At 45.2% G+C, this 23,348-nt stretch overlaps 2 protein-coding genes and 1 long non-coding RNA gene across 6 annotated transcripts in view; 2 read left to right on the top strand and 1 right to left on the bottom strand.

Annotated features, from left to right (window-relative positions):
* LOC136047574 (uncharacterized) overlaps positions 1–7,175 on the bottom strand; it is a 29,891-nt gene extending 22,716 nt beyond the window's left edge. The window contains exon 1 of the long non-coding RNA XR_010622099.1: positions 7,031–7,175. This is a non-coding gene — a long non-coding RNA (uncharacterized LOC136047574). The remainder of the gene's footprint in view (positions 1–7,030) is intronic.
* On the top strand, positions 1,322–13,541 carry MYOT (myotilin). 4 transcript variants are annotated; one of them, XM_065734790.1, is made up of 9 exons: positions 1,322–1,419; positions 6,061–6,211; positions 8,270–8,368; positions 10,337–10,386; positions 10,933–11,065; positions 11,420–11,627; positions 11,940–12,105; positions 12,623–12,756; positions 13,140–13,541. In XM_065734790.1, the coding sequence occupies exons 2-9, from the start codon at positions 6,074–6,076 to the stop codon at positions 13,310–13,312; spliced, it is 1,101 nt and encodes a 366-aa protein (XP_065590862.1). In that variant the 5' UTR covers positions 1,322–1,419; positions 6,061–6,073; the 3' UTR covers positions 13,313–13,541. The 4 variants fall into 4 exon arrangements, with proteins under 4 accessions (XP_065590862.1, XP_065590861.1, XP_065590860.1 ...); XM_065734789.1 differs by lacking the exon at positions 1,322–1,419 and adding an exon at positions 3,148–3,743; XM_065734788.1 differs by lacking the exon at positions 1,322–1,419 and adding an exon at positions 3,227–3,743 and having other exon boundaries at positions 6,058–6,211; positions 10,343–10,386.
* Positions 13,542–13,904: 363 nt separating this feature from the next.
* On the top strand, positions 13,905–22,457 carry PKD2L2 (polycystin 2 like 2, transient receptor potential cation channel). Its single transcript, XM_065735072.1, has 14 exons — positions 13,905–13,971; positions 14,062–14,163; positions 14,248–14,381; positions 15,223–15,479; positions 16,283–16,504; positions 17,116–17,344; positions 17,850–18,020; positions 18,968–19,149; positions 19,905–20,022; positions 20,428–20,526; positions 20,825–20,898; positions 20,999–21,071; positions 21,794–21,888; positions 22,340–22,457. Exons 1-14 carry the CDS (start codon positions 13,905–13,907, stop codon positions 22,455–22,457), a joined length of 1,941 nt encoding a protein of 646 aa, XP_065591144.1.
* Positions 22,458–23,348: the final 891 nt, after the last annotated feature.

Below are 23,348 nucleotides of genomic sequence, written 5' to 3'. Positions count from 1 at the left end.
CCACTAGTGATAAAAAAGAAACTGAAGTTGTACAGAAAACCTCAACTCAATAGCCTTGTTCAGGCACAATTAAGTTCCCTCAATGTAAGCTGTCAGATCTACCCCTCTGCCTTCAACGCTCGAGCTTCTAGTTCCTTCAGGCTTCCTTCCTACCTTCAGGATCTCACATACTTCTATTGTTTTTCACACAAGTCGTGCCAGTTGTGTGCAGCCATCTAAGCACAAAGCTGTCCTCCAACAGTTCAGAAAGCAGCACTCTCTGGGAAGGCAGAGAGCCATGCGAGCACAGAGCTGGCCTCCATCTGCTCCCAGCTTCCTGCAGAACAAGCCTTCGTGCCACGCTTACCCTCCTTTATTGATTTTTTCAAGTTATCAACTCTCTGAACAAACCACACTTTGCCTGTTTGAACTAAAACAGCAGCAACCAGGGCCATGCTCCTTCCCTCTCTGCCTTTCACCAGAAGGAAATGAAAGAAATTAGCACTCAGTCAACACCTGCTTGTGGATTTTGTCCACAAGTGGTGAGCTGATGTTGAAATATAAATGCCTACGGCAGGTTAACTCAGGGATGGCTGTGTGGAAGGGCTCATCCTCGCAGGGCTGAGCCTGCACAGCCCCTGGAGGTTTTCTGAACAATAGCATGCACGTTAGGCAACGGTTGCTAAACTATAATTAAGATGCTTAAATGCTATAATGCTAATTCAAGATGGAATTAAGCACTGCAGCATTTGATTAAAGGCACACAAATCACCTAATCTGCCAGTAGGATCTGGTGAAAGCAGCCTGCCTGGCTCTCCTGATCCTAGTTAATATACATAATGATACCCCCCAACAGCAATATATCATCAAATAACGCTTTAGCACCAAGCCCATTTAATTTGCATTATTCAGCCACGAGTGACTCTTCAGACACACGTGGTTATTTCACCAGCACTGCAGCACAGGGCACTGCCAGCTGTGCTGCTCCCCACTCCCTTCCCAGCCCTCACAGCTGGCTTTTCCATGGTGTACACGGCCCTACAAGCAGCACCAAGTTTTAATTGCTATAGCTGCTGTGGTAAACAAGGAAAGAAGGAATTTCACTGAGCTACTCAACAAAGCAGCATTTAGGGGCAATCCTACGGGCAGGTCTTACTGCTGCTCGTTGTGTGATTTGCTGACCATGGGCACCTGCCAAAAAAATGAGGTCCTGGCCCATAAATAAAGTGCCCTCAGCAAGGGTTGGGTTGGAGACTCTTATTCTGACACTGATGTAGGCAGGAGGACAGGCAGGTCCAGCAGTGTCATTTGCTGGCAGCACATTAAAGTCTCTGGTCTTATATTGCTACGCAGAGGGCTACTATGACAGTCTGTGTCAGTGAATGACGGCCCCTTCCCAAAATACGGGTTAAAGCCCAGGTGACAACTTCTAGGTTGTAGGTAAGGCTTGGTTGTTGTTGTTTTTTGGGTTTTCTTTTTGCAGCACTTTTTATTGCAAACGTGGATAGTGAGCTAGCGTGGGAAATTACCGTGTGCTGGGTAATGCTGAGGTAGAAACAGATATGCACCTTTAAGTGGTGTCAAATGTAATACGGAAGGCAAAAAAAATGGGGAAATAAGTATTTAGAAAGCAAAGTAGCTCTTATTGCTTTTTGTTGTCATTGTGCAAAGTCAGAAGCTGTTTGGATTTTTCTATTACCACCCGAAGAAAGGTGGAATGATTGGAGGGAGCTGTAGCTTACCCCTTGCTGTGAGCAGCAGAGCTGTGCGCGGTGGGGCAGCGGCCACTCAGCGTCTGACAGAACTGCAGTGCTCTAGGAAAGAAAGACAAGCTCTGTATGCAGCCTGTACGTAAACAGAATGAATCTGTACCCTGATGCCAAAGTGGTTTGAAAACAAGATTCATCCAGTTTTCTGCAGCAGTGAATGAGAAGATAGCTTGGGTACACTCCAAAAAATCTGAGCTGGCTCCGAATTCCAAGAACACGACAAGAGGAAAATGAGGGAATCGTTACTATAAAGCCTGTTTACTCACTGCTAATTTACAACTAATGTTTGTAATTACCTTTAGGAAATGAAAGCTTTGAAGCTTTATAAGACAAGAGCAATGTCTTCAGTTGATTCCCTCCCCTAGGAATTTCTCACCTCTTTGGGCTCTCCAATGAGAGGAATACAATATACTGTGTATATATAGCAGTGAAACAGCTGATCTCAGTGGGGCAAGATTACAATTTTTTCCAGTACATGTAACTGCGTGGATTTACACTCTCATTTTTTATTAGTAACTTTTCATTTATTTGGTGGGGGAGGAATTGTTATTTATCCCAGAGCTGAAGTTAGTTGTCAGTCCTCGCAATCTTACTCAAATGAAACATACCTGTTCTGTGAATCGATGGGATAGCATTTAGATATCAGTGGCTTCCAAAATAAATGGAGGACCTCTGAGCAGCTCAGTGTGCCCTACTTCATCCCACAGCTATGCCTTTCTGGCAGTTATTAGCCAGAACAGCAAATCCCAGGGAACTGCTTCCAATGGAGAAGCGTGGTCCTCAGTATTCTGGTCCTAAATCTCAATTTGTTAACTGAAGCTCTGAATTCACAAGTTCCCAGAGAAGAAATCAGGATGCTTGGTTTCCAGTGTTTAGTTTTAGGTAGAAAAGAAAGTGGAACTTGCTTTGTGCCTCCCTACAGCATAAGGAATTTCTCAGCACCAATAGCCAATTCTGCATGTAATTGTAGATACAATGTTTTGACAGGGCGTGAAGCTGCAGGATCCAGAGACCTGTAGTTATGATGATGTGCTGCATATCACTCTGCTTAGCAATAGGATCTCCAGGTGTCTGCAAGTGTGGTGATGGGTTACTGCAATAAACTTACTGTCATTCCTTTTAGAACTGAGAGAGCTCTTGCAGATAAGATAGCTGTGGTGAGCTCCACAGCTGGGTCTGATAAGAGTATGTGACTTGTTATTGTAACCTGAAATGTTTGTGTAGTTTATAAATAGTTCTAATCAATCCTAAATCTTCTTATTTTAAGCTTAAGCTTTAACTATCAACTGCCTGAATATTGTATTCTTTGGACTGCTAATGACTGCTCGAAACGCAGTATTTCTGCCATTTAAATTGTGACGTACCATTTATTTTATCTGTATTGTCTTCCTTAAGGGAAAATCCACACCAAGAAAGCCTCTATCCTGCAAGGCCAGGGTTCCATTCTATTCAGGAGCCCAGCCAAGAAAGCTTTTGTGGCCTGCCACCTAGTTTTTACCAGCCACCCACCCAAAGCCAATTGTCACCAACCAAAACCCAGGACAGTCGTGAAAGCTCTCCCATGAGTGTCCGTAACCTCCCATCCGTTTCCTCTATGTGCCAACCAACCATGTTTAACTACGAACGTCCAAAACATTTTATCCAGTCTAAGAATGTGTGTCAAGGGCAACAGCAGCCTCCAGGATCCGCAACCTCTGCAGAGTCAAGCAGGCAAATCAAACAGTCCTCCATTCTAATACAGCCTCGTAACCCTAGCGGGCAGAAATTCTCCTCCTCGTCATCGCTGAGCTCTTCAATCACGCTCTCCTCGCCTTCCTGTAGTGCCCCTAAGGAATCCACATATCCTGTCACACCTGCATCTGCGCAGTCTCCTGCTAGCTCATCATCTGGGCAACGGCTTATATCCATGCCTAACCAAACCCCCGCAGCATTCCTGTGCTCAGTGCTACCCTCGCAGCCTGATTATAACAGCCAAACTCCTCCTATGGAACCTCAGTAAGTATACACTGGCTTCTAACTTCCCCTTGCTTTCTTCCAGCCTGCCCTCCCCCGTGCACTGACTGACCCGAACCCAAATATCTGGTGAAGCCAATGGGACAACTCCCACTGACTTCTGATGTGTGAGGCCGAGCTTTGCATGAGCAGATTGAGCCAAGTTAGGAGGCTGAGTGCTTGCCCTCGGTGTCTGTGGGTATAAAAGGGTTAAACTGCATGGCAGTCAAGTCACGGGCTGCTCTGTGGGTTTGTTGGGCTCAGTTTGAACAGATTATTTTGACTTGAGGGAAATCACTTGATTAACAGTATGCAGAACAGAAGATAGACATGTATGGCTTATATAGGAAGGAAGGCAGCAGTTCCCACATAACTTTAAGATTTGGTCTCTTCTGCCAGTAAGTAGCAGCAGGACAAAAGGTAATGGCCTCAAGTTGCACCAGCAGAGGTTCATGTTGGATATTAGGAGAAATTTCTTCTCTGAGAGAGCGGCCAAGCATTGGAACAGGCTGCCTGCAGGGGGGTGGTGAGGCAGCATGCTTGGGGATGACCAAGAAGTGTGCAGATGTGGCACTGAGGGACACGGTTTAGAGGGAATGCTGATGATGGGTTGATGGTTGGATTGGATGATCTTAGAGGTTCACATTCACACCTTAATCATTCTGTCATACCTAGTAAGTCTCAGCAGTATTTTCAGGTTCCAGCTCGTGATGGGAATCTACACCTATCTACAATTTGGTTTTCCTTAATCATACATGCTAGCAGAAGGGCAGCCACTCTAAATGTTACCCCTTAAGACTAAAAACTAAATTCCTTCCTGAATATCTATTATATCATTTTGCCTTCGGGCTGCAACTCAAATACCTTCCAAGGTCAGTGAGCTCTCTAAGGGCGCTGGGTCTTGCCTTCCACCCAACTTGTCTTCCTGCCAGAACCAGCTGGGGATCCACTGAAAGTCAGTGCAGCATAGCCAAGAAACATTCAGCTGAGGATATGAGAAAGGTGATGGGGATAAAAGGGCTCCCACTGACGTGGATATGAATTCAGGTTCAAGTGTCAGTTTGTGTTCAGGAATCCTGGATGTTTCTGGGTCTTTTTGAAGAGCAGAACTGTGGGAAGCAGGAAGGTAAGAGCAAGCAGGAGAGCCAGGATGCTGAGAAGCAGTTTTCAAAAGTACTGCAGGAGTGTTTGTGGGTTAGGTATGCATCTGGAGCAACTGATGAGTTTTGTGTACACACTGGAGGATTTTTGTTTCCATAGCAAGGGGCTTTACTGCCTCACTGTGCCTTTCATGTAAGCTGCTCTGAAGAATTAAGTGCAACATCCTGTGCGTTGAGGAATTATTTTCCTAATTGTTATATAAATGGACAAAAGGGGAACATGAGACTTATTTACCTGTAAGGCAGATTGTGAAAGCTGCTAAGTTACAAAATGTGAGTTGTTAAGCCCAAGTAGTACTGAAACACATAACTGCTTTGCCCTGCTGTAATCAGCAGACTAAACTCCAGGCAATAGGAGCAAGAGGATTTTGGATAGAAATAACTGTAGAACACAACTGTGGCATATGAGGTCCTGCTGCACTTAATGAACTGGTTGAGGTCCTGCCAGAGCACTGTGACCTCTCTGACCTTCACAGCCTGTTCTGAGGGATGCTCCTCATTTCCTAGAGGAAAATTTTCAGAATCAAGTCCATCTAACTTCTTACCAAGACTTGATTGACTCTTGAGTATGGTCAGGCTCTGAGAATTGTAGCATGAACTTCTAAGGACTCCTGTGTGGTTACCTTGGCTGCTGAATATGTGAACACAAATTCTTCCGGTGGCCACAAAGAAAACAATAATTAATAAGCTATTTGTTCACACGCAGTGAACTAGTTTTTGATCCTGTTGCAGCTTTGCAGCTCCTAAAGCCTTGTTTTTAACAAATGAAATTGTAAAGGAGTACAGCTTTTGAGGGAGAACTTGGTCCTGAATGCTCCAGGCTTGGTGCAGTTAGTGGTGCCCTCAAAACACTGCTAGCCTGACTGCACACATCCCAGTGAGGGCAGGAGCCACTGCAAGATCTAGAGGGTACAGAGTGGAGACATGCAGCAAGCCAGTGAGACAGTGGTGTGAGGACACTCAATGACATGGTTACACCGTGATGCTTCCCTTTTTCATCCTTACTTATGCCACCTGGCCTATCTATCTCCCAAATGCTTTACAGCTTCATTTGAACCACAGCTCCTAGGCAGCAGATTGACATCTCTGTATTTTATAAAACTGCAGTGATGCAAGCAAGCCTACAGGAGTAACTTTGCTTTCTCTTCCTGTGTGAGTAGTTACTCAAAACCAATGTATAAAAAACAAGCTAGCATCAACTCCATGCAGAAGACGTCTGACCAAGAAATCAGAGGAACAAAAGAGGCCCTCATTCAGGATTTGGAAAAGAAACTCCGATGCAAAGACAACCTTCTCCAGAATGGCAACCAGGTAAGGGAAATCTGCTAATTAAAGAATCGCATTGCTGCAATTCTTGTTAGTGCATGGAGGGATGCAGAGACTGGATCTAGGATGCCAGAGGCTAGAGTCTCCAAGCTTATCAGAAAGCCAAAGGAAGTACAGGGCCAAGTGGAGGAGCAGCAGCATGTGACAGTAACTGTCAGCATGTCTGTATGCAGCTACTGGGGCAAATGAGTGCCTGCTTTGGCTGGGACTAAAGTAAGGGAGGCATTGGCTTCTGAAAGCCATCTGAGGCAGCAAGGATGTCTTAGAGCTGCTGTTTATTTTCCCTCTTATCCCATCTTCTTGGCCAGCAAACACCATTCAAGTGATCTTTGAATTTGCCTATCAAATGAATTAGGCTAGGATCAGCAGTAAGGTATATGTACAGGAGAGAAAGGCACATGGCTAGAGCCATGGCACAAAATTCAACCTTCTCCTGAGAATCTTGCTGAACATCACATCCACAGACAACAGAAACCCAAGGAGAACCCCTCAGTTCTTCAGACACAATCTGACCTTGAGTTCCAATGTTGGGGTTGATAAGCTACCCCAAACCTTTAGAAATTGGAGAAGCACTGCTACTTGAAAGCTTATTCTAGAGAGTATCACCACATGTGGTACACCTTTTTGATTTCTTTTAGCTGAACAATAACAAACCAAGTAAAACACACAATCTTTTATCATAAAGTCAGTGAGCTACAAGAGAGCCTTAGACTCAGAGCTTAGCTATTTATACTGTGAAGGGACAACATGCAATCCCCGTGGTCAAGAAATCCAAACCTGGGAGGAGAAAAAAAGATGGCTTACCAGTAGGGAAGCACATTACAGTAGCACACTGGAGTCAGCATGTCTCTAGTGCAGGAACCTTGCTGCTGGCTGAGGGCGAACTAGTACAGTCCCAGCATTTATAGTTTCTGTCCTCTTTCCCTGAAGTAGAAAGGAGTTTTGCCATTATTATCAGTGGAAATGGATTTGTGTCATATATAATCTTAAAACATTGAAGGAAAAATATTAGGTCAAATATGAGTTAATATGTCTCTACCAGGAACACCCTATCTGCTGTAACAAAGTTTGCCTTTGCAAGCCAACTTCCAACTGGAAGCCAGGCTAAAAATAAGGCTTATGCAATCACTGCTGTGTCCTCCTCCCTTTGTCCTCCAACAACATCTGAAGCAAGTGCCCAGCCTCAGCCACACCTGATGCACAGTGAGCTCAGGGAGGCTCTTGTAGGTCTTGCTATCTTCTAAGGAATAGATCCCTAAGCTTTCCCAAATCCTTATCTACATAGGAGTAGTCACGTATATGTCCTGTATATGGGGTACACAAGAAAAAAAGTGGGAATCCAAGTTCTAGGTGCCTAACTAACATACTTAATCTCCTCCAAAGTAACCAAACTGGGAGACCTTGCATTTAAGTCTACTTGTCTTCATTCCCTTGTGCTGTATCCATAGCACACAGAACTCACTGTTACATGACCAAAACATGTTCTGGCCTCCTCTCAAAATGGCGCACGGCATTTCACAAGGTGGCTGCTTTCCTGGCATGCACCTCCTGTGTGCTGTCAGGGCTCAGGTGCTCCTCCCTGGTTGTGTCAGCCTCTGGTGTGACTCTAGACTTTTTGGGAATAGGGGACACTAGCACCTAGCCTCTAGTTCCTGAATTAAATCCACAGCTGAGCGACTTGGAAAGTTTTCCCAGTGCTAACAGGAAAGATACCCTGGGACTCTGGCTTCTGAGATAATGCCATCAGTTACCCATAAATAATCACAGAGCAGAAAAAGGAGGCGTGGAAGGCCACAGATGGCATTAGGGAGGCTTTGATGAACAGGCAGTTTAATCTTTTATGCATTTTGTTGCTGTATATATTGAGGATGACTTCAGTAGGCATCACGGACTGCAAACCCACTGGAACAGGCATAGTGTTTCTATTCAGACACTGCTTTCATCGACAACACCCTGACTTTGTGGCACATCAGTGTGCTCTCCAAGATTAACTGAAATAGTAAATGGACTTATAACTAGAATTCCTCTATGCTCTGCTCAAAGCGATTATCGTATGAAGAAAGAATGGCTCGCAGGCTGCTCGGACCAGAAAACGCTGCATCTGTGTTTGAGGCACAAAGTGAAGACATGCAGAATGCACAGGTAAATGGGAGCCTGTCTCAAGAGGGGTAATTTCCTTGTCATTGTGCTGTGAACTGCTTATTGGTTGGAGAGGATGGAGCGAAAGAGTTTTCTTGGTACCAGCACAGGAAGGGAAAAGCTTTGCCAGCATAACTCTGTATCACTGGGATTTTGGGTTCTGGGGAATGAATGTGAAGAGAGTTGGAGTTTAAGCACTAAATACTGGCAGTACTTATACCATCCCCTTGTGGGGCCTGATCTGTAGGAATGACCTCTCTAGGGAGGAATTACAACAGCTGCTGCTCAGCACTGTGACAGGCAGGGAGGACAGCGAGGGATCCAGGTACCCACTCTAAGAGCCCGAGTTCAGACTTGGCCAGCATAACCACATTTACACCTGTCACCGTTTGGGATAAGTGACATTGACTACACGAGGTCAGGGCCCTGCAGTGAGATTGGTGGGGTTTTATCCCTTCCCAAAGCCTGAAATCGTTAAGAGAAGATAAAGCAGTTATTTTTGCAGCCCACATGCTGGGCACCAAAAATCTATTACGACAGGCATGTTCAAAACCACTTTAGCTGGCAGCTTGCATCATCCACTGGTTATTCAGAGCAGGTCAGCTCTCTCGAGCACTCTGCTGAAAGTTAGTGGAAATATCTGTGATGTGGCACTGGACACGTGGGCTGCCAAAGAAAACATCCCTCCTGCTGCATGCATGCAGACAGCCAGCAGGCTGCACCCGCCCTTCAACATGCAGTTAGCAAAACTCAACAAGAAACACTGAAGATCACCTAAGAGAGGGATACACACTTTTGAGCTATTTCTCCCCAACAATCACCTGCCAAGAAGGGAATGTTATGGTATCATATTTTTCTCAGAGAATAATGAAATATTCAGTCAAATCAGGATAGCTGGCATTGTTTGAAGTGCATGAAATGCTCCATACAAAGCAGGAGGAGACATTGGGTTACACTGGGGAGATTTTTTTTCTCACTGTTTAGGCTTATTTCTAAGTGCAGCAGTCACTGATTCATTCATCCTTCTGATTCCTCAGTAATGCAGCTACGTTGTCAGTCCATATAATAGAGCGTCAGAATTATCAGCAGTAACTTCCTCACTGCAGCATCATCTCACAAGACAAACAGCCACTGTACAGTACCAGTGTAAATGAGCAGACATAAGCAATTGGCTTTGGAATACAGCACTGAGCTCAGCCCAGCTAACTCCTTCAACATATGATGCTCCCCCTGAACGGAACTTTGCATCTATGTTTGAAGTTTAAACACTTAACCTTTAAGCTTAAGTGAACCACAGTGAGGGAGTACAGAGTGCAGAACCAAGCATCGTACTGGCAAACATGCCAGAAATCTCCAGGCAGTATTTATTCTGTCTGACTCCATAGCTAAAATGAGTCACTGGTAGTAAACCCGGCTTGTATTTTCCAGACATGCAAGGTCCTAGCAGGAATCAGTCTGGGGTACTTTAGTAGAGGTGCTCATGTGATTGTGGAGTTGTCAGTAAGCTTAGTTGGTGTTGTGATCTAGAAGGAAAAGTATTTTCCAGCTCAGCATGTGTTCGTTGCTACTGGTACCATATTTAAGTGGCACAATGTAATGTTCTTGCCAGTGATTCCACTTCTATTCCTGCTATTGGGAAGGACACTCCATACTGAGCTCTCATTATAGATACTGCCAGTCTCTCCTGTAACAAAGGTTATTGGCTTGCCAGTGTGCCAAACACTGTGTGCCAAACAAGGCTGCTGCACCTATCACCTGTACAGAGCGATGAGAAGCTGTCTCGTTCTATTAATAGGACTTGATGGCGTGACAAAAAGCCCAGAGTGAAAAAAGGGCACACAATCTTCTGCTGTGAGTTTCATTACATCTTAACCCAATAGCCTAGGTCTAAGTCAGTCTGCTTAAAATGGCTTCTCATTCAGCATATAAGCTTTCTCTGTAAGTTAATTCAATCTTTGTCTTCTTTCCGAGCACCAGAATGCGGAAAACATCAGGCTGCAGGTTCCTACCACACACGTAAGGTAATGTGTAACCCAGCGCTGCACTGCTCGCCGTGACTCATTTGAAATATTTCTAGGCAATGCTAGTAGTGCTTTTTCTGTTTCTGAAGTACTTTTTCTTAAGTAGTAATTACTAAATCCATTCACTTCTTTAAACTAAAACACAGCCCTTTGTGGATAGCAGCTGATGCCTGCGGTCTTTGTCCAGTCAGCATAACACTGGAGGTTTAGAGACTTCACGTGCCCAGGGCACACAGGCATCACAGTGCAAAAACATATGCACCTCTGGTCAAAGCAAGGTCCAACAACATAAATGATGAAACACAGCCTCCATTATTCTTGTAAATTCTTTTGGACACTAGACCAAAGATAAGTTTGCCTACGTTCTGCTTCTGTGTTGAGTAACTTGAGCAAGATAAGTGGTTGATGAAAACTGGCGCCTTACAGCTGGAAAAGGAGCTAGGTGTGCACTGTTGCATTCCCAGGCCCCTTGAGGGACACAGTGCTTCAAAGCGATCTGTGCTATGCTACATTTACACAAATTACCTGTTACTGTTCTCCTATTAGGAGCAGACCATCCTCCAGAGGAGATGAACGTGGACATGACTCAATCCAGGAGAAGTTCTTTCAGCCACGATTTACACAAGTGCCAGAAGATGTAATTATTGAGGAGGGACGATTCTGCAGGCTCGACTTCAAAGTAATACCAGCCTTTCACCTTCAGTCCCCTTAGCGGTGTGGTGCATGTGGCATGAGCCAGAGCACTAACAGCAGATTTCCCAGGGTCTCCCTAGGCAAAAAAAGGATAAACGTTTCCACATTTTCCCTTTGGATAATATAAGGGGGATTTGTTTCATAACAGTGTGGTCAGAGCTGAACAATGGTAAACGCAGCACTTCATGAGCCACCTTCTCTGTGCAGCACCACATTAATATTTAAAAGTAGGAAGACTAACTTTTTGTAGTATGACCATGACTTGATCATCTAAATGTATCAAACTCTTTACAGAACTGAAGGATTTGTGTTATCTTAAAGCTGATCCTCTCCTTCGCAGGTCAGCGGGCTGCCAACCCCAGATGTGATGTGGTATCAGAATGGAAGGATGGTTCATCAAGATCAGTTTCATAAAATGATAGTGTCAGAAAAGGGATTCCACTCATTTATTTTTGAAGCAGTCAAATCATCTGATGCTGGAACATATGAATGCGTGGCTGTCAATCGTGCAGGAGAATCATCTTTTGCAGTAAAAGTGGAAGTAATTGGTAAGACAGAGAGTGCTGATGGCTACTTGTCCAATTCTGAAAATCTTAATATTCTAATGCCTTCCTCTGTGTCTATGTGGTGTAACAATTAGGAAGCACAAATCTCTAGACATTCCAGCTTTATCAATAACAAGAACTTTTCCTCTACTCTAGTTACTATTTTAGAATGACTCTCCACCTAAAATGGGTTGTGCCTGCAGGTTGAGTTGCTGTAAGGAAAGTGCCCTCCTGAATTTAGCATTCTGAAATCTTAAAGCTTGATAGTAATGTTCAGTACTTACAGTAACTCCTTACCTTTCCTCTTTAATTTAGCAAAAGAACATCACACGCCTCCAACTTTCATCTTCAAGCCACAAAGCAAAAAGGTTTTTGAAGGAGATACTGCCAGACTCGAGTGCCAGATCTCTGCCATCCCAACACCTCGGATTTACTGGAAAAGAAACAATGAAATGGTACAATATAATACAGACCGAATAAGGTATCCTACTAATGAGTTGGCTGTTGGTGTACCAGAAAACAATAACCACTCTTTGTTAAATCACATTTGAATGAGCTGCTTAACAAAAGCAGCAGCTGGCTGACCAGGCACGCCCCTCATGATGAACAGGCCCGCGTGCTGGACAGAAATGATGCTCACAGTCTAGTTTTGAGGGCACAGCAGGAAAATGCTGTGACCTGATGCTGCTGAATTCCAGCAGTAGCTACGTGCAGGCCTGTGCAGAAGCATGGCTTTGGGACTGAGACATGCAGTGTACTCCTTGATGCTGAGGGGGCTGCAAACGGGCCTTGGTGCTACCAGAATGCTACCACAATGTGCATTACTGGTTCATAACATAAATGCAGCACTGATGCTCGCATAGTTCACAGTGCCCTGCAAGAATTGTTCCAGGGCTTTTTCAGCTCCTCAGCATGTAAACTGGCTCTGATTTCAATGTCTACTCATTTTCCCCCTCCAATTGCTTACATGTAAATGCCTTCTGTTTATTTCTTTCCAGCTTGTTACATGACAATACTGGAAGGATTTGCCTCCTGATTCACAATGCAAACAAGCAGGACGCTGGGTGGTACACAGTATCTGCAGTCAATGGAGCAGGTGTGGCCACGTGCCATGCCAGACTGGAGGTTGCAAGTAAGTACCGCAGCCACAACCTGAACTGCCCCCTGCTGCATTCAGAACAGACCCTTATGGTTCACCTAACAAAGCTCAGCCTGCAGGAAAGAAGTCTTTGTCAGGATGCTGAGCTACACAGAAAGTAACCAGCCCAGAAAAAACCCATGCTCCTTTAGTGCCAAGATGCTATGTGACATATATTTTGCAAATGCTCTGCACCTGCTGCCAAAAACTGCACTGTCACTGATAGCAAGGAGGGTGAGCACAGTCTTTCCCATACCTTTCCAGCCCGTCTGTTAAGTTCTTAAGAGCCGGTTGTTCTACGTTGCAGATAGAGGGCGAGTGAGTTGCTATAGCCTGGGTCTGCGGGGACACTGAGAGGGTCTTTTTTTCTGTTCCAGCACATACAAACAAGCCAGTTCCAGCCCCGAAGCAGCTCCGAGTGCGACCAACTTTCAGCAAGTACTTGGCCCTCAATGGCAGAGGGCTGGACGTGAAGCAAGCGTTCTCACCAGAAGGGGAGTTTCAGCGTTTGGCTGAGCAGTCTGGACTGTATGAAAGCGATGAACTTTAACCAGAAACAAAGAGGAAAACTCACACTAAGGAGAGGCGACAGCAACCTAGGCGCAGTTAACTGGTGATTGTTCTAATTAGCAAAATACCTATCTACGTATTTTGACCTTGACTCCCACACATTCTGCTGTTCCCAATTTACCATGTTAGATGATGTTTGTATGGGTTGGTGAATATAACCATTTTCTGAGCATTGCATTGTAACGGTAGAGCCGAGGAGGGCAGGCCTGCTGGGCTGCACGGTGCGGGTGCTTTCAGCCCCACCTGTGCTTGGTGACACGCTCCGTACATGGGTTTGTGCTGCTTCTCTAACATCGCTCCTGATGAGAACTCTGTACCGTCTGATTACTAAAACCAAATAGAGTGTTTTTATGAGAATTATGTAGAAGCCAATAAAATCTTAAAACACCCAGCACGGAGTCTGCCTCTTTCATTTCCCAGCACACCGTCCCTGTGGGGCCAGCTCCTCACGGCTCCTTAACGGCCGCAGCCGCCGCTCTCTCCCGCCCCAAGACGGCTCCTTAACGGCCGCAGCCGCCGCTCTCTCCCGCCCCAAGGGCGGGAAGGGAACGTCCCCAGAGCGCGGAGGAACAATGGCCGCCCCGTCGGGGACCCCAAGCGCTGCTGTGGGCGCTGAGGAGCGGACCCGGACGCGCTCAGGTCTGGATTTCGTCTTTTCCGAAACCGTAGCTACACCCTTTTCTTTTCCCAGTCGCTTCTTTCTTCACCGTTATGTCCCACCCCCGCTAGGTGCTGCGGCAGCACGGGTAAGTCACAGCAAAGAGACGGAACTGAAGAAGACGCTGGTGGAGCTGCTCATCTACATCACGTTCCTCGTAACCCTCAGCCTGAGTAAGTCCGCGCTCAGCCCTCGGAGCGCCGTGCCCTGGGCGGCCGCAGCCCTGCTCACCCCCCCGCACCATCCTTTCCTCCCAGTGACCTTCGGCAGGGTGAGCACCAACACGTACTACCTGAACAAAGCGATGGCGGATCTCTTCGTGGAGCGGTCCTCCTCAGAAAGCGACGGGACTAATTTCAAGAGCATCGCGAGCCACGCTGATTTCTGGAAAGTAAGGCTGGTGTAAATGCGGAGCAGTGCGTGCTCCTGGGCTGCCCGAGACCTCCTGAGAAAGAGGAGCACCGTCTCAAAACTGTGGCAGGATTGCTGTGTGCAAACAGCAACCTTGATGCTTCTAATCAACAGCGTAAATGGTTAAGGAAAACAACAGGTCAACTGCCAAGGAGAGGCCTGGCTGTGACAATTCATTGGGCCTCACTTTGTCCTCCCTCCAATCATCATGTCTGTTATTGTTGGTCTGTAAAATAATGAGTCCTCGCTAGGTAATTGCGTGCTGATGCACTGACATGGTTCCAAACCATGGGGGAACACTGCACTCTAGACAATGTCCTCCTGGAATGAAACACTCTTTCTGCATTGAAGAAATGCACAGAAGGATTGTTTTCCCCCACCTCCAAAAATAAATACTTCCTTTAGGTTCAGATAACGAAACACCTAGTCAGAAATAGACACCTCAAAGCAGATCTTCAGAGAATAAAATAACAAACACCTGCTAAAAAAACATACAACAGTTACGTGCTTAGACATTGGTTCAAAATACAACATAATCTGTCAGTGAAACTCCAAACAGATGGAGGTTGTGGTATAGTCTTCCTCTGAATGATCTCAGTACACAGCTCTGGGAACTCAATTTCATAGGGAACAGGATTGACTCTTGAGGAAAAAGGAGTAAAGATGTAAAGATCTGTAAGATGGTACTGAAGGTTGCTTTTTTCTACCTAAGACTCCATGGCCATAAGCAAGATGGGAGTCCTGTTGAAGTTTAACACTAAAAAGCAGCATAACTGTGGTACTTCAGTCCTCTGAATCTTTAACCTCACGTGTATATACAGTTCACAGAGGGACCGCTCTTGGATGGACTCTACTGGAACTCATGGGACAACAACAGAACGATAACCGACCTGAAGAACACCACCTACATTTACTACGAGAATTTGCTGTTAGGAGCAGCCCAGATTCGGCAGCTGAAGGTGCGCAACAACACCTGCTCCATCTACCCCTCCTTCCAGCCCTTCTTCAACAGCTGCTACTCCAGGTACAGTTACCAAGCTGAAGACAAATCCGACTTCGGTCTGAAGAACGAATCTGAGTAAGTCATTCTACTTCACATTTCCTTGTGGTGTCTTCTGGATGTTTAGAAGGCATTTTCAAAATTGAAATGTTTTCAACTGGAACCAGTTATGTTTCAGAAAACCACACTAAATCCTTAATTAAGAAAGGAATTAAATCCCTAACACCATTATTCTGGATTGTTCTCGAGTAAAAACTGTGCATGCAATGAGTTACTTTTTCTCCTGAGTTTACACGGAGGTAAACCATCAATTTGTTTTTATGCCAATGTTTGTTATACATAGGAATTTGGCATGGGAAATCTGTAGTGGAGAGACAGGAAGAACTGGAAATAGCGAGCCCATCTCAGCAAAGTACACATTCCTAAGTCCATTACCATTAACTTCTCTGGGGAAATGCTCAGTTACACGAAGCCTTAACTTAAATCACACAGTAATAAAATGGAATTATGCTGAAGTGTGTTTGGCATTGACTTAAGTCAATGAAAGAATATGTGAACACGGCACAGCAACAGTGAACTACGTAAACCAGAGGTATTCCTTTTACATGGAAAGGTTTTAAGGTAATAAAGTGCCCAGCTTACAATGGGCAGAACCCTGACTGATGAGCACTTCTGTGAGTGGATAAAGAAATGGGAATATTTTGAGGTCACGTGCTTCATGCTTACTGCATGTGAAGAAAAAGCACTGTTTAAATGCCTGGATGAAATGCTGTGCTGTGAATGCAGGGAAACACATGAGCTAGCAAGTATAAAATAGAAGTTAAAGCTTACTTCAGTACAGTTCCCATAGGCTCGCTGCTTTCTTCTCCTGTTTCACACAGATGGAGATATGTTTCTGCCTCTTCTTTCTCCCTGTGGTATTGGGGATACGCAGGCTTTTACAGGAGTGGAGGATTTATAGTCACCTTACCAAAATCAAAGGAGGAGAGCATGGAGAAGCTGGCGTTTCTCAGGAAGAATGGTTGGATCACTAGGGGAACCAGGGCCGTATTTATCGACTTCTCGACATTTAATGCTAACATAAACCTCTTCTGTATAGTTAGGTGAGTTCTTACCTTTACTGAATGTAAAATCTGGTTTACTGAGGCACGATGCATCCTTAAGGACACAAGGAAAAGCTGATGGCCTCGGGCACACACGGCTGTGTTTCGCAGGCAGTGACTGAGAAGACAGTAACTCAGTAATAAAATACAGACATTCAGTGAGTGCAGGGAGCAGCCCCAGAACTGTCTTTGCTTTTCCAAACAAGGTTTCTGCTCCGTACAAATGATTGCTGCTGTCACAGGAGTGGATTTTATAGCAAGGTCAAAGATTGTATTATTAGTTCTGTTGTCAGCTCCTGAAGGGAAGAGATTCAGGATACAGGGAACATCCACTCTGAGATGGTTTAAGACTTAACGGAAACGCTGTAGCTGGGCTATCCCAACATCTCATGTTCTTCTCAGCCTTCCCTTCCACGTGGCACTGCTTTCGTAGGGGACTGAGCATAACCCTTACAAAAAGATCTTGCAGATGCAGGAGTCCTCAGGTTTTCCTGTTTGTCCCAGCTGGAGTCACAGTTCAATATATTAACAAGGTAATAACTGATATTAGACTATCAAGGGCTGAGACGATTAAAGGGATGGTAACTAACACGTCCTTCCATCTTTTCCAGGTTGGTGGTGGAGTTCCCTGCCACTGGGGGTGCTCTCACCTCCTCTCAGATGCACTCTGTGAAGCTCCTCAGATACATCTCCTATTACGATTACTTCTTGGCTTCTTGCGAAGTTGCCTTTTGCCTCTTCATTTTAAAATTAATAATCCAGGAAGCAATAAAAATGAAAAGGCTGAAAATGGAGTATTTCAGAAGTGCCTGGAACTGGCTGGATATGCTGTTGATAGTGGTGAGCTGCTCCTCAGTTCTCTTGGGCTTGCCTGTCCAGGTTAGCTCCACTCCAGACACCAGCCAAGACCAAACCCCTCTTCCTAGTTAGAGCCACTCACCTACTGCTCTCCAGTGGAGAGGCCCACTATGCTTTAGCACCCGTGATCTCTTTTCCAGCCTTGCTGTTGGGGTGCTGTAGCTCCATGACCTTTCCACTCTTTACCATCTTTGCCATCCACCTCATTTGAATTGGACAGCAGGGAAGTACTGGCACACAACACAGTAAAACTGGAACGTATGCAGTATGTTATAGCACAAATCCAGCATTATCATAGAACAAGGGGAAATAATTTGGCCAATAAAGTCTCACATGCAGTTAATAACCCAACACCTAAAAAGCTCAGCTTCTTCAAATCTAATCACAGTCCTGTTGAAATCAATACAGGCTTTCCTATGCAAAATAACAAGTCTGAAGAGGAGGAGGTATGTGGTCCTCAGTTCCACTAGCTTCTGCTTTCCTACAGGTTTCCATCTTTGCCATTGGCTTCAATATCTACTGTACTACGGAAGTGTCCCTGCTAATGGAAGAGTTCCTTTCTAATGCTTACGTGTATCCAGACTTCTATTTCCTTGCATTCTGGCAAGTCATTTATGACAACATGATTGCTGTCAATGTCTTCCTTGCTTGGTTGAAGGTATTGGCTCTTCTTGTTTCTTTTTGTACTTGAGAAACATCGTGTTTCTAAGCTTGCTATGAATATTAACTTTTTCATGGGTGAATTGCAAAGGTGGGGCTTAGAGTGGGGAACTTTGTTTATGAGATTCCTGAAGTGCTTTAAATTATCTCATTCTCATAAACATGGGTCACACACATACCAAGGCCATCTAAAAAAAATTTGCACACGGACAGCTGTCTCCATTTGAACAGCTGAGAAATACCCATGGCCAAACAGCTTCCTTAAACTCAGTATTATCAGGGTCACAGCCTGAGCTACTCAAATGACACAGCTGTAATAGGTGAAGCTATTTGTAGCTTTCAGGTTTTTGTCTTCCTCCACCTCCAAGGCCAAGGCTGCACGAAGAAGCTGTCTGGGTATGCTGCCTGTGAGCCAGTTGTGCAGGCAGTCTTCCCCATTACATCTCTTCTGCAGCCCAGCTGCACGTCGCCCTGCATCATCTTCCCCACAAACTGATTATTGCCCCTTTGGTAGCACAACTGCCATCAAACAGGGCCTTTGTTCAGCCTTGTTCCACAAGTAAAAGTAAAAAAGTAAGAGTAAAAGAGCTCCTCACCAACTCCCCCTGCCAGGAATCCTCAGGCACAGGAGGGCAGCCTGTCTTGCAGTCTCCATGCCTAAGGCTCCGCTTCTTCCAGAGCTGAGTGCACACAGCAGTGCCCAGCGAAGGCCTCTGTGTGCACTACTAGCTTCAGCACAGAAGCCCAGCAGAACATTCCCTCACCCTAAAAACACACCCAAGCCAAATACTCCTTACAGGTGCAGCCCATCAACATCTGGCATGCAATTTACTTCCAGGCAAGACATTGTGTAAATTAGGATTCAGTAAGTTCTGTTATGAGGATGCAATACGTTCCAGCACCACCATCCCCCCCTCAGTAACAGCACGTTCTGTTCTCTTGCAGATATTTAAATACATGAGCTTTAGCAGCACCATGACACAGTTATCCTCCACGATATCTCGCTGTGCCAAGGACATCATTGGATTTGCCATCATGTTCTTCATCACTTTCTTTGCCTATGCACAGTTCAGCCATCTGGTCTTCGGGTCGCAAGTTAATGGCTTTTCTACTTTTCAAAACTGCATGTACGCGTTTTTCTCTGCTTTTGGATCTACAACCCCTCATCGGTGTGGGTACAAACAGCTTCTGAGAAGCAGAATTTCACAGTTTGAAATTTTTTTAACAGTTCTCCAACCCGTGGGTCCATTTCATGAAGTAAAAGCAATTCTGTTGCCCCCTACAAGCTGCTTCTCAAAGCCTTCGTATGCCCAAAAGAGCTGCTCGAGAGGCCCAAGGGCTCAGAGCACAAGCTGAGTGGGTCCAGAAACAGAAATCACAGCTCTTAAGAAAACACTCACCTGCGTAGGCAGGAGTGCCCAAACCCCACACGCTCACTCTGTTGTTCCTGCCTGCACCACCCATCAGTTGCAGGTAGCAGCTGGAACGGTTTGTGATGGCTGCTGTACCTTACGCAGCCCGTTACCCACAGCACTGTTTGAGTCTACATATACGTTTCTGAGAACTCCAGAGAGTTATCTTCAAACTACCAGACTGTTTGAAAGCAGCTTTTCCATGTGAAGTTCTATGACACTTCTAAAGCCATTTTGGACCCACGTGGATGCAAGGTAGTCCTAAGATGCTGCAATACAAAGAATGTGCAACTTAGCTAGTAATTAAATCCCTTATAGGGAGACACAGGGGCCAATACTAGTATATTCTATACTAACAGAAGATCAAGGATCCTACAGCAGGAAGAAAAAGGAAATAATTAAAAAAAAATACAAAGAAGCAGCAGCCAGCTAACCTCAGCCTGGTGTGTTTCTGTTTTGTTTCCTGACAGCTTCTCACAGTTCCGTATCATGCTGGGAGATTTTAATTTTGAAAGCCTAGAAGTCAACAGCATCCTTGGACCTATTTACTACATCTCATTTGTGTTCATTGTGTTCTTCATCTTGCTGGTAGGTAAAAATGCTGACACTTCTGCATAAGCAGTAGAGAGAAATGAGTTTCTTCTGTTGCATGGTGCTCTGAGACAGTGTTTTCTACCCCAAGATGACAGTTTTGCCTGAGGGAAGGTTGAAGGAACTGGGCTTGTTTAGCTTGGAGAAGGCTCCAGGGAGAGCAGGGAAGGCTCCAGGTTAAAGACTTCAGTGGGACTCTGTAGTTTCAAGTTCTAGACCAGCTGGATTGGTGTTTTCATCAGTTAGGTATGAAACACCTCTTGAAAAAGGCACAATACTGTCACTCCAGGAGCCAGGCCTTTCAGCCAACACTGCTCAGGGGAGATGAGCAAATCCTGGCCCTGAGCAGCCCCTACAGCCCTACGATTCTCAAGAGTATCTATCTGCATCTTTCCTATCCAGAACATGTCCTTGGCTATTATAAGTGACACCATAGAAGCCAGAGCAGACTTTGCAAGGATTCCCAGGCAAGAACCTCACATCTCAGACCTCTTCAGACAGGTAAGTTAATGCTTTTGTGACTATCTCAATGAAATCAAGACTAGAGGGGAACTTCTGTTACATCACTAACAAAGAACCTTAAGCAGCCCGACCACAACCATTTAAGAACAACCAATAGTTGTTTTCTCACTTTAAATAAATGTTTGAGAGATAACATCTTTCCATTAAACCCTCCTAATAACTATTATTGACTTAAATAGCATCGTACTGTGGAGGTTTGTTACTTGCACTCAAATCCTTATGAAGAAGTATCTCTGGGTAACCAAGCCAATTAACATGCTCAACCTTCTTCACCCAGTGCTACAATAAAGCCCTCATCAAGGTCAGGCTGAGGAAACCAGATACAGATGCAGGAGAGGAGAACCTGGAAAGGTAGGAGCTCAACCCAAGCTAAAGCTTTTGTTGTTAGCCCCTGGCCAGGCAGGGACATACTCTCACAGGACTTCTGTCTCCTTTCATTTACCTGAACGAGCAGCAAGGCATTGCCTTCCACTGACAGAAAGGATATTTCCAAGCCTTCCAAAGGAGGCAGCGCTCATGAAAAGGTAAGGTTTATTTTTTCCTATGTTCTTTGAAACTGGTTTATATTTCAAAAGCTGACTAATGCCAAAGGAGTCACAGTTGTGCCTGCTGTTACTTACAAAAGCTTTTTCTTCACAGAATACTATTTTTAACATCATAGGAATAGCACAAGATAGAGCTGTAAATAAATGAGTAAATTAGTTACGTCCCAAACATTAAACGGAAGCCTGGTGTGTCTTAGCAGTAGCATGAAATTGAGAGGTGGGCATTTGCCCACATGTTAAACTAAACCAGATTATGGAAAACAAACCTGTTTTAGAACAGTCTGTTAGGCCACAGGCTGCATTTCCAGCACAATAGTGACTATTTCCACTGGCTTTACAAAAAGGTTTCCAGCAGTCACTGGTAGATGTGTATCTGGGGTGAGATGGTGCACACGCTTCCAAAACACCTTTAAAATTATATATATCTCAATTCTACAGCAGAAAGGAAAAGCCCTGTAGCTAGCTATGAACACTGCCAAGCACAGTGGCTGCAGCCTCTCGCTTCTGAAGACACGCATATTCTTATTCCCTAACATTCTGAGGCAGAAGGAAACCCCACTTTCACATGGGGAATGTTTTTCTCCCCCAGGCTGTATATACATCTGCTCAGGGATGTCCCCTCCCTGCACGAGGGGCAGCGTCCATGCAAGCCACTGTGATTGTTCTTGTTTTCTTTCCCTACTCCCTCTGGTGCTGAGTAGAGCCATCCAGAGCCAAAGTTATGGAAAGAGAGTCTTCACCACTCCGACTCAGTTGTCGCTTCTCAGAGCTTCATCTCTCCTGATGAATTTCAGCAGTAAGTGTTTGTGAGGGCCTGTTCTTCAAGTCCTACTCCCATCCCTAGGTGCTTGCAGCAGCCCTGACTTGAATTAGCTAAAACTCTCAGCCTGACAGTCAGAAGAGCAACACTGAGGCAGTGATCTTAAGACACTATTTTAAGTGTTCTTATACTGCTGACACGGGGCTGTGAGAGGGAGGAGGGTGGAAAAAGAGAACCTGTTTAGCAGAGCAGCTGCTAAGGGTGTTAAGCAGGACTGAGGTGAGAATTTAAAACGTTATCGCACTTCTTGAACATCTCCTCGTGGCTGCCCAGAGGGTGACAGCGGCCCCATGCTTGGGGCAGGGGATTTCAGTACTTCAGGCCCTTGGCAGCAGACACAATACAAGAGAGCAAACACAAAGATCACAAATCTTAAGTTTAAAGGGAATGCATCGCAAGGATTTGTTCCTGTGTTTGTGTGCCACAGGCTCCTCAGACAAACAACTGAGTTGGAGAAGAAATTGAACAGTACTAATGCAAAACTGGAGGAGATTATAAGAAGAGCACAACAGATGAAGGATGACTCAGGCACCGCAGAACAGTAAAATGGAAGAGCTCATCTGGTAACAGAGACGGCATTATTCTTCACAAAGCTGAAATCCAAAGTCAAGAATAATTCTTTTTTGCACATTTTTAAGGTGTAGGGGAAGAACTGTTATTAAAGGTATACCAACGTCACTTCACAGTCTGATCTGAGTTTCACACAGTTCTTCAACTTTGCTTCACCCCAGTTCTGAGTGGGTATCCCTATACATTTCTTCATCAGCCGCCTCACTCTGCAGCTGCTACGAGGCAGGGATACAAGCTAGAGGCTCCGCTAACCGAGCTGCCCGCGCCTGCTTTGTGCATCTCACTCTGGCCACACGGCCAGACCTCACCTTCAGCTGCCAACCAGCATTCCAGCACACGGCTCATGGGCCCTGGCTTCCCAGGAGCACTTCCTTTAGCCAGCACACCTGCTGGCAGTGGCAGTGCTTATTTCTCAGCAGCTCTTCTGTCAGGCACCTGTTATTTCCAACACCACCACCACCGCCACCCACTCTGAGGAAAATGATTCTATCAGAAAAGAGAAAATTCTTAGTGCTTAACGGCTGGAACCACTAGAGGGCATTGTGTTTCTAACCTGAATTCTTAGAAAAAAACCTTTTTATTCCGTTTATACCCATTGCCTTAGAGACATGGTGTTACCTTCAGGCTGGACATGATCTGCCCACATGGACCCATTCATCCACTCCTATGTAGCTATAATTCTTTGCAGAGATTTAGCCACAGAAAGAAACAAAGAATAAAACCCATCCAAACGCCACCTGAGCATGCCATAACCAGCGTGCTATGAATAATCCATCTGTCAATAGAAAGAAGTATCCTCCTGTCCAGAAGTGCGTACGACAACACTTCACCAGTCACAAACACTGCAATAACTGCTACGTGTGATG

The sequence above is a fragment of the Cyrtonyx montezumae genome, unplaced genomic scaffold (genome assembly GCF_038088225.1).
Source record: "Cyrtonyx montezumae isolate F1298 unplaced genomic scaffold, pur_monq_1.0 scaffold_18, whole genome shotgun sequence".
In the NCBI taxonomy this organism is placed as follows: Eukaryota; Metazoa; Chordata; class Aves; order Galliformes; family Odontophoridae; genus Cyrtonyx; species Cyrtonyx montezumae.
The sequence above is the reverse complement of the archived record's forward strand: the minus strand, read 5'-3'. Positions and strand labels throughout refer to the sequence as shown.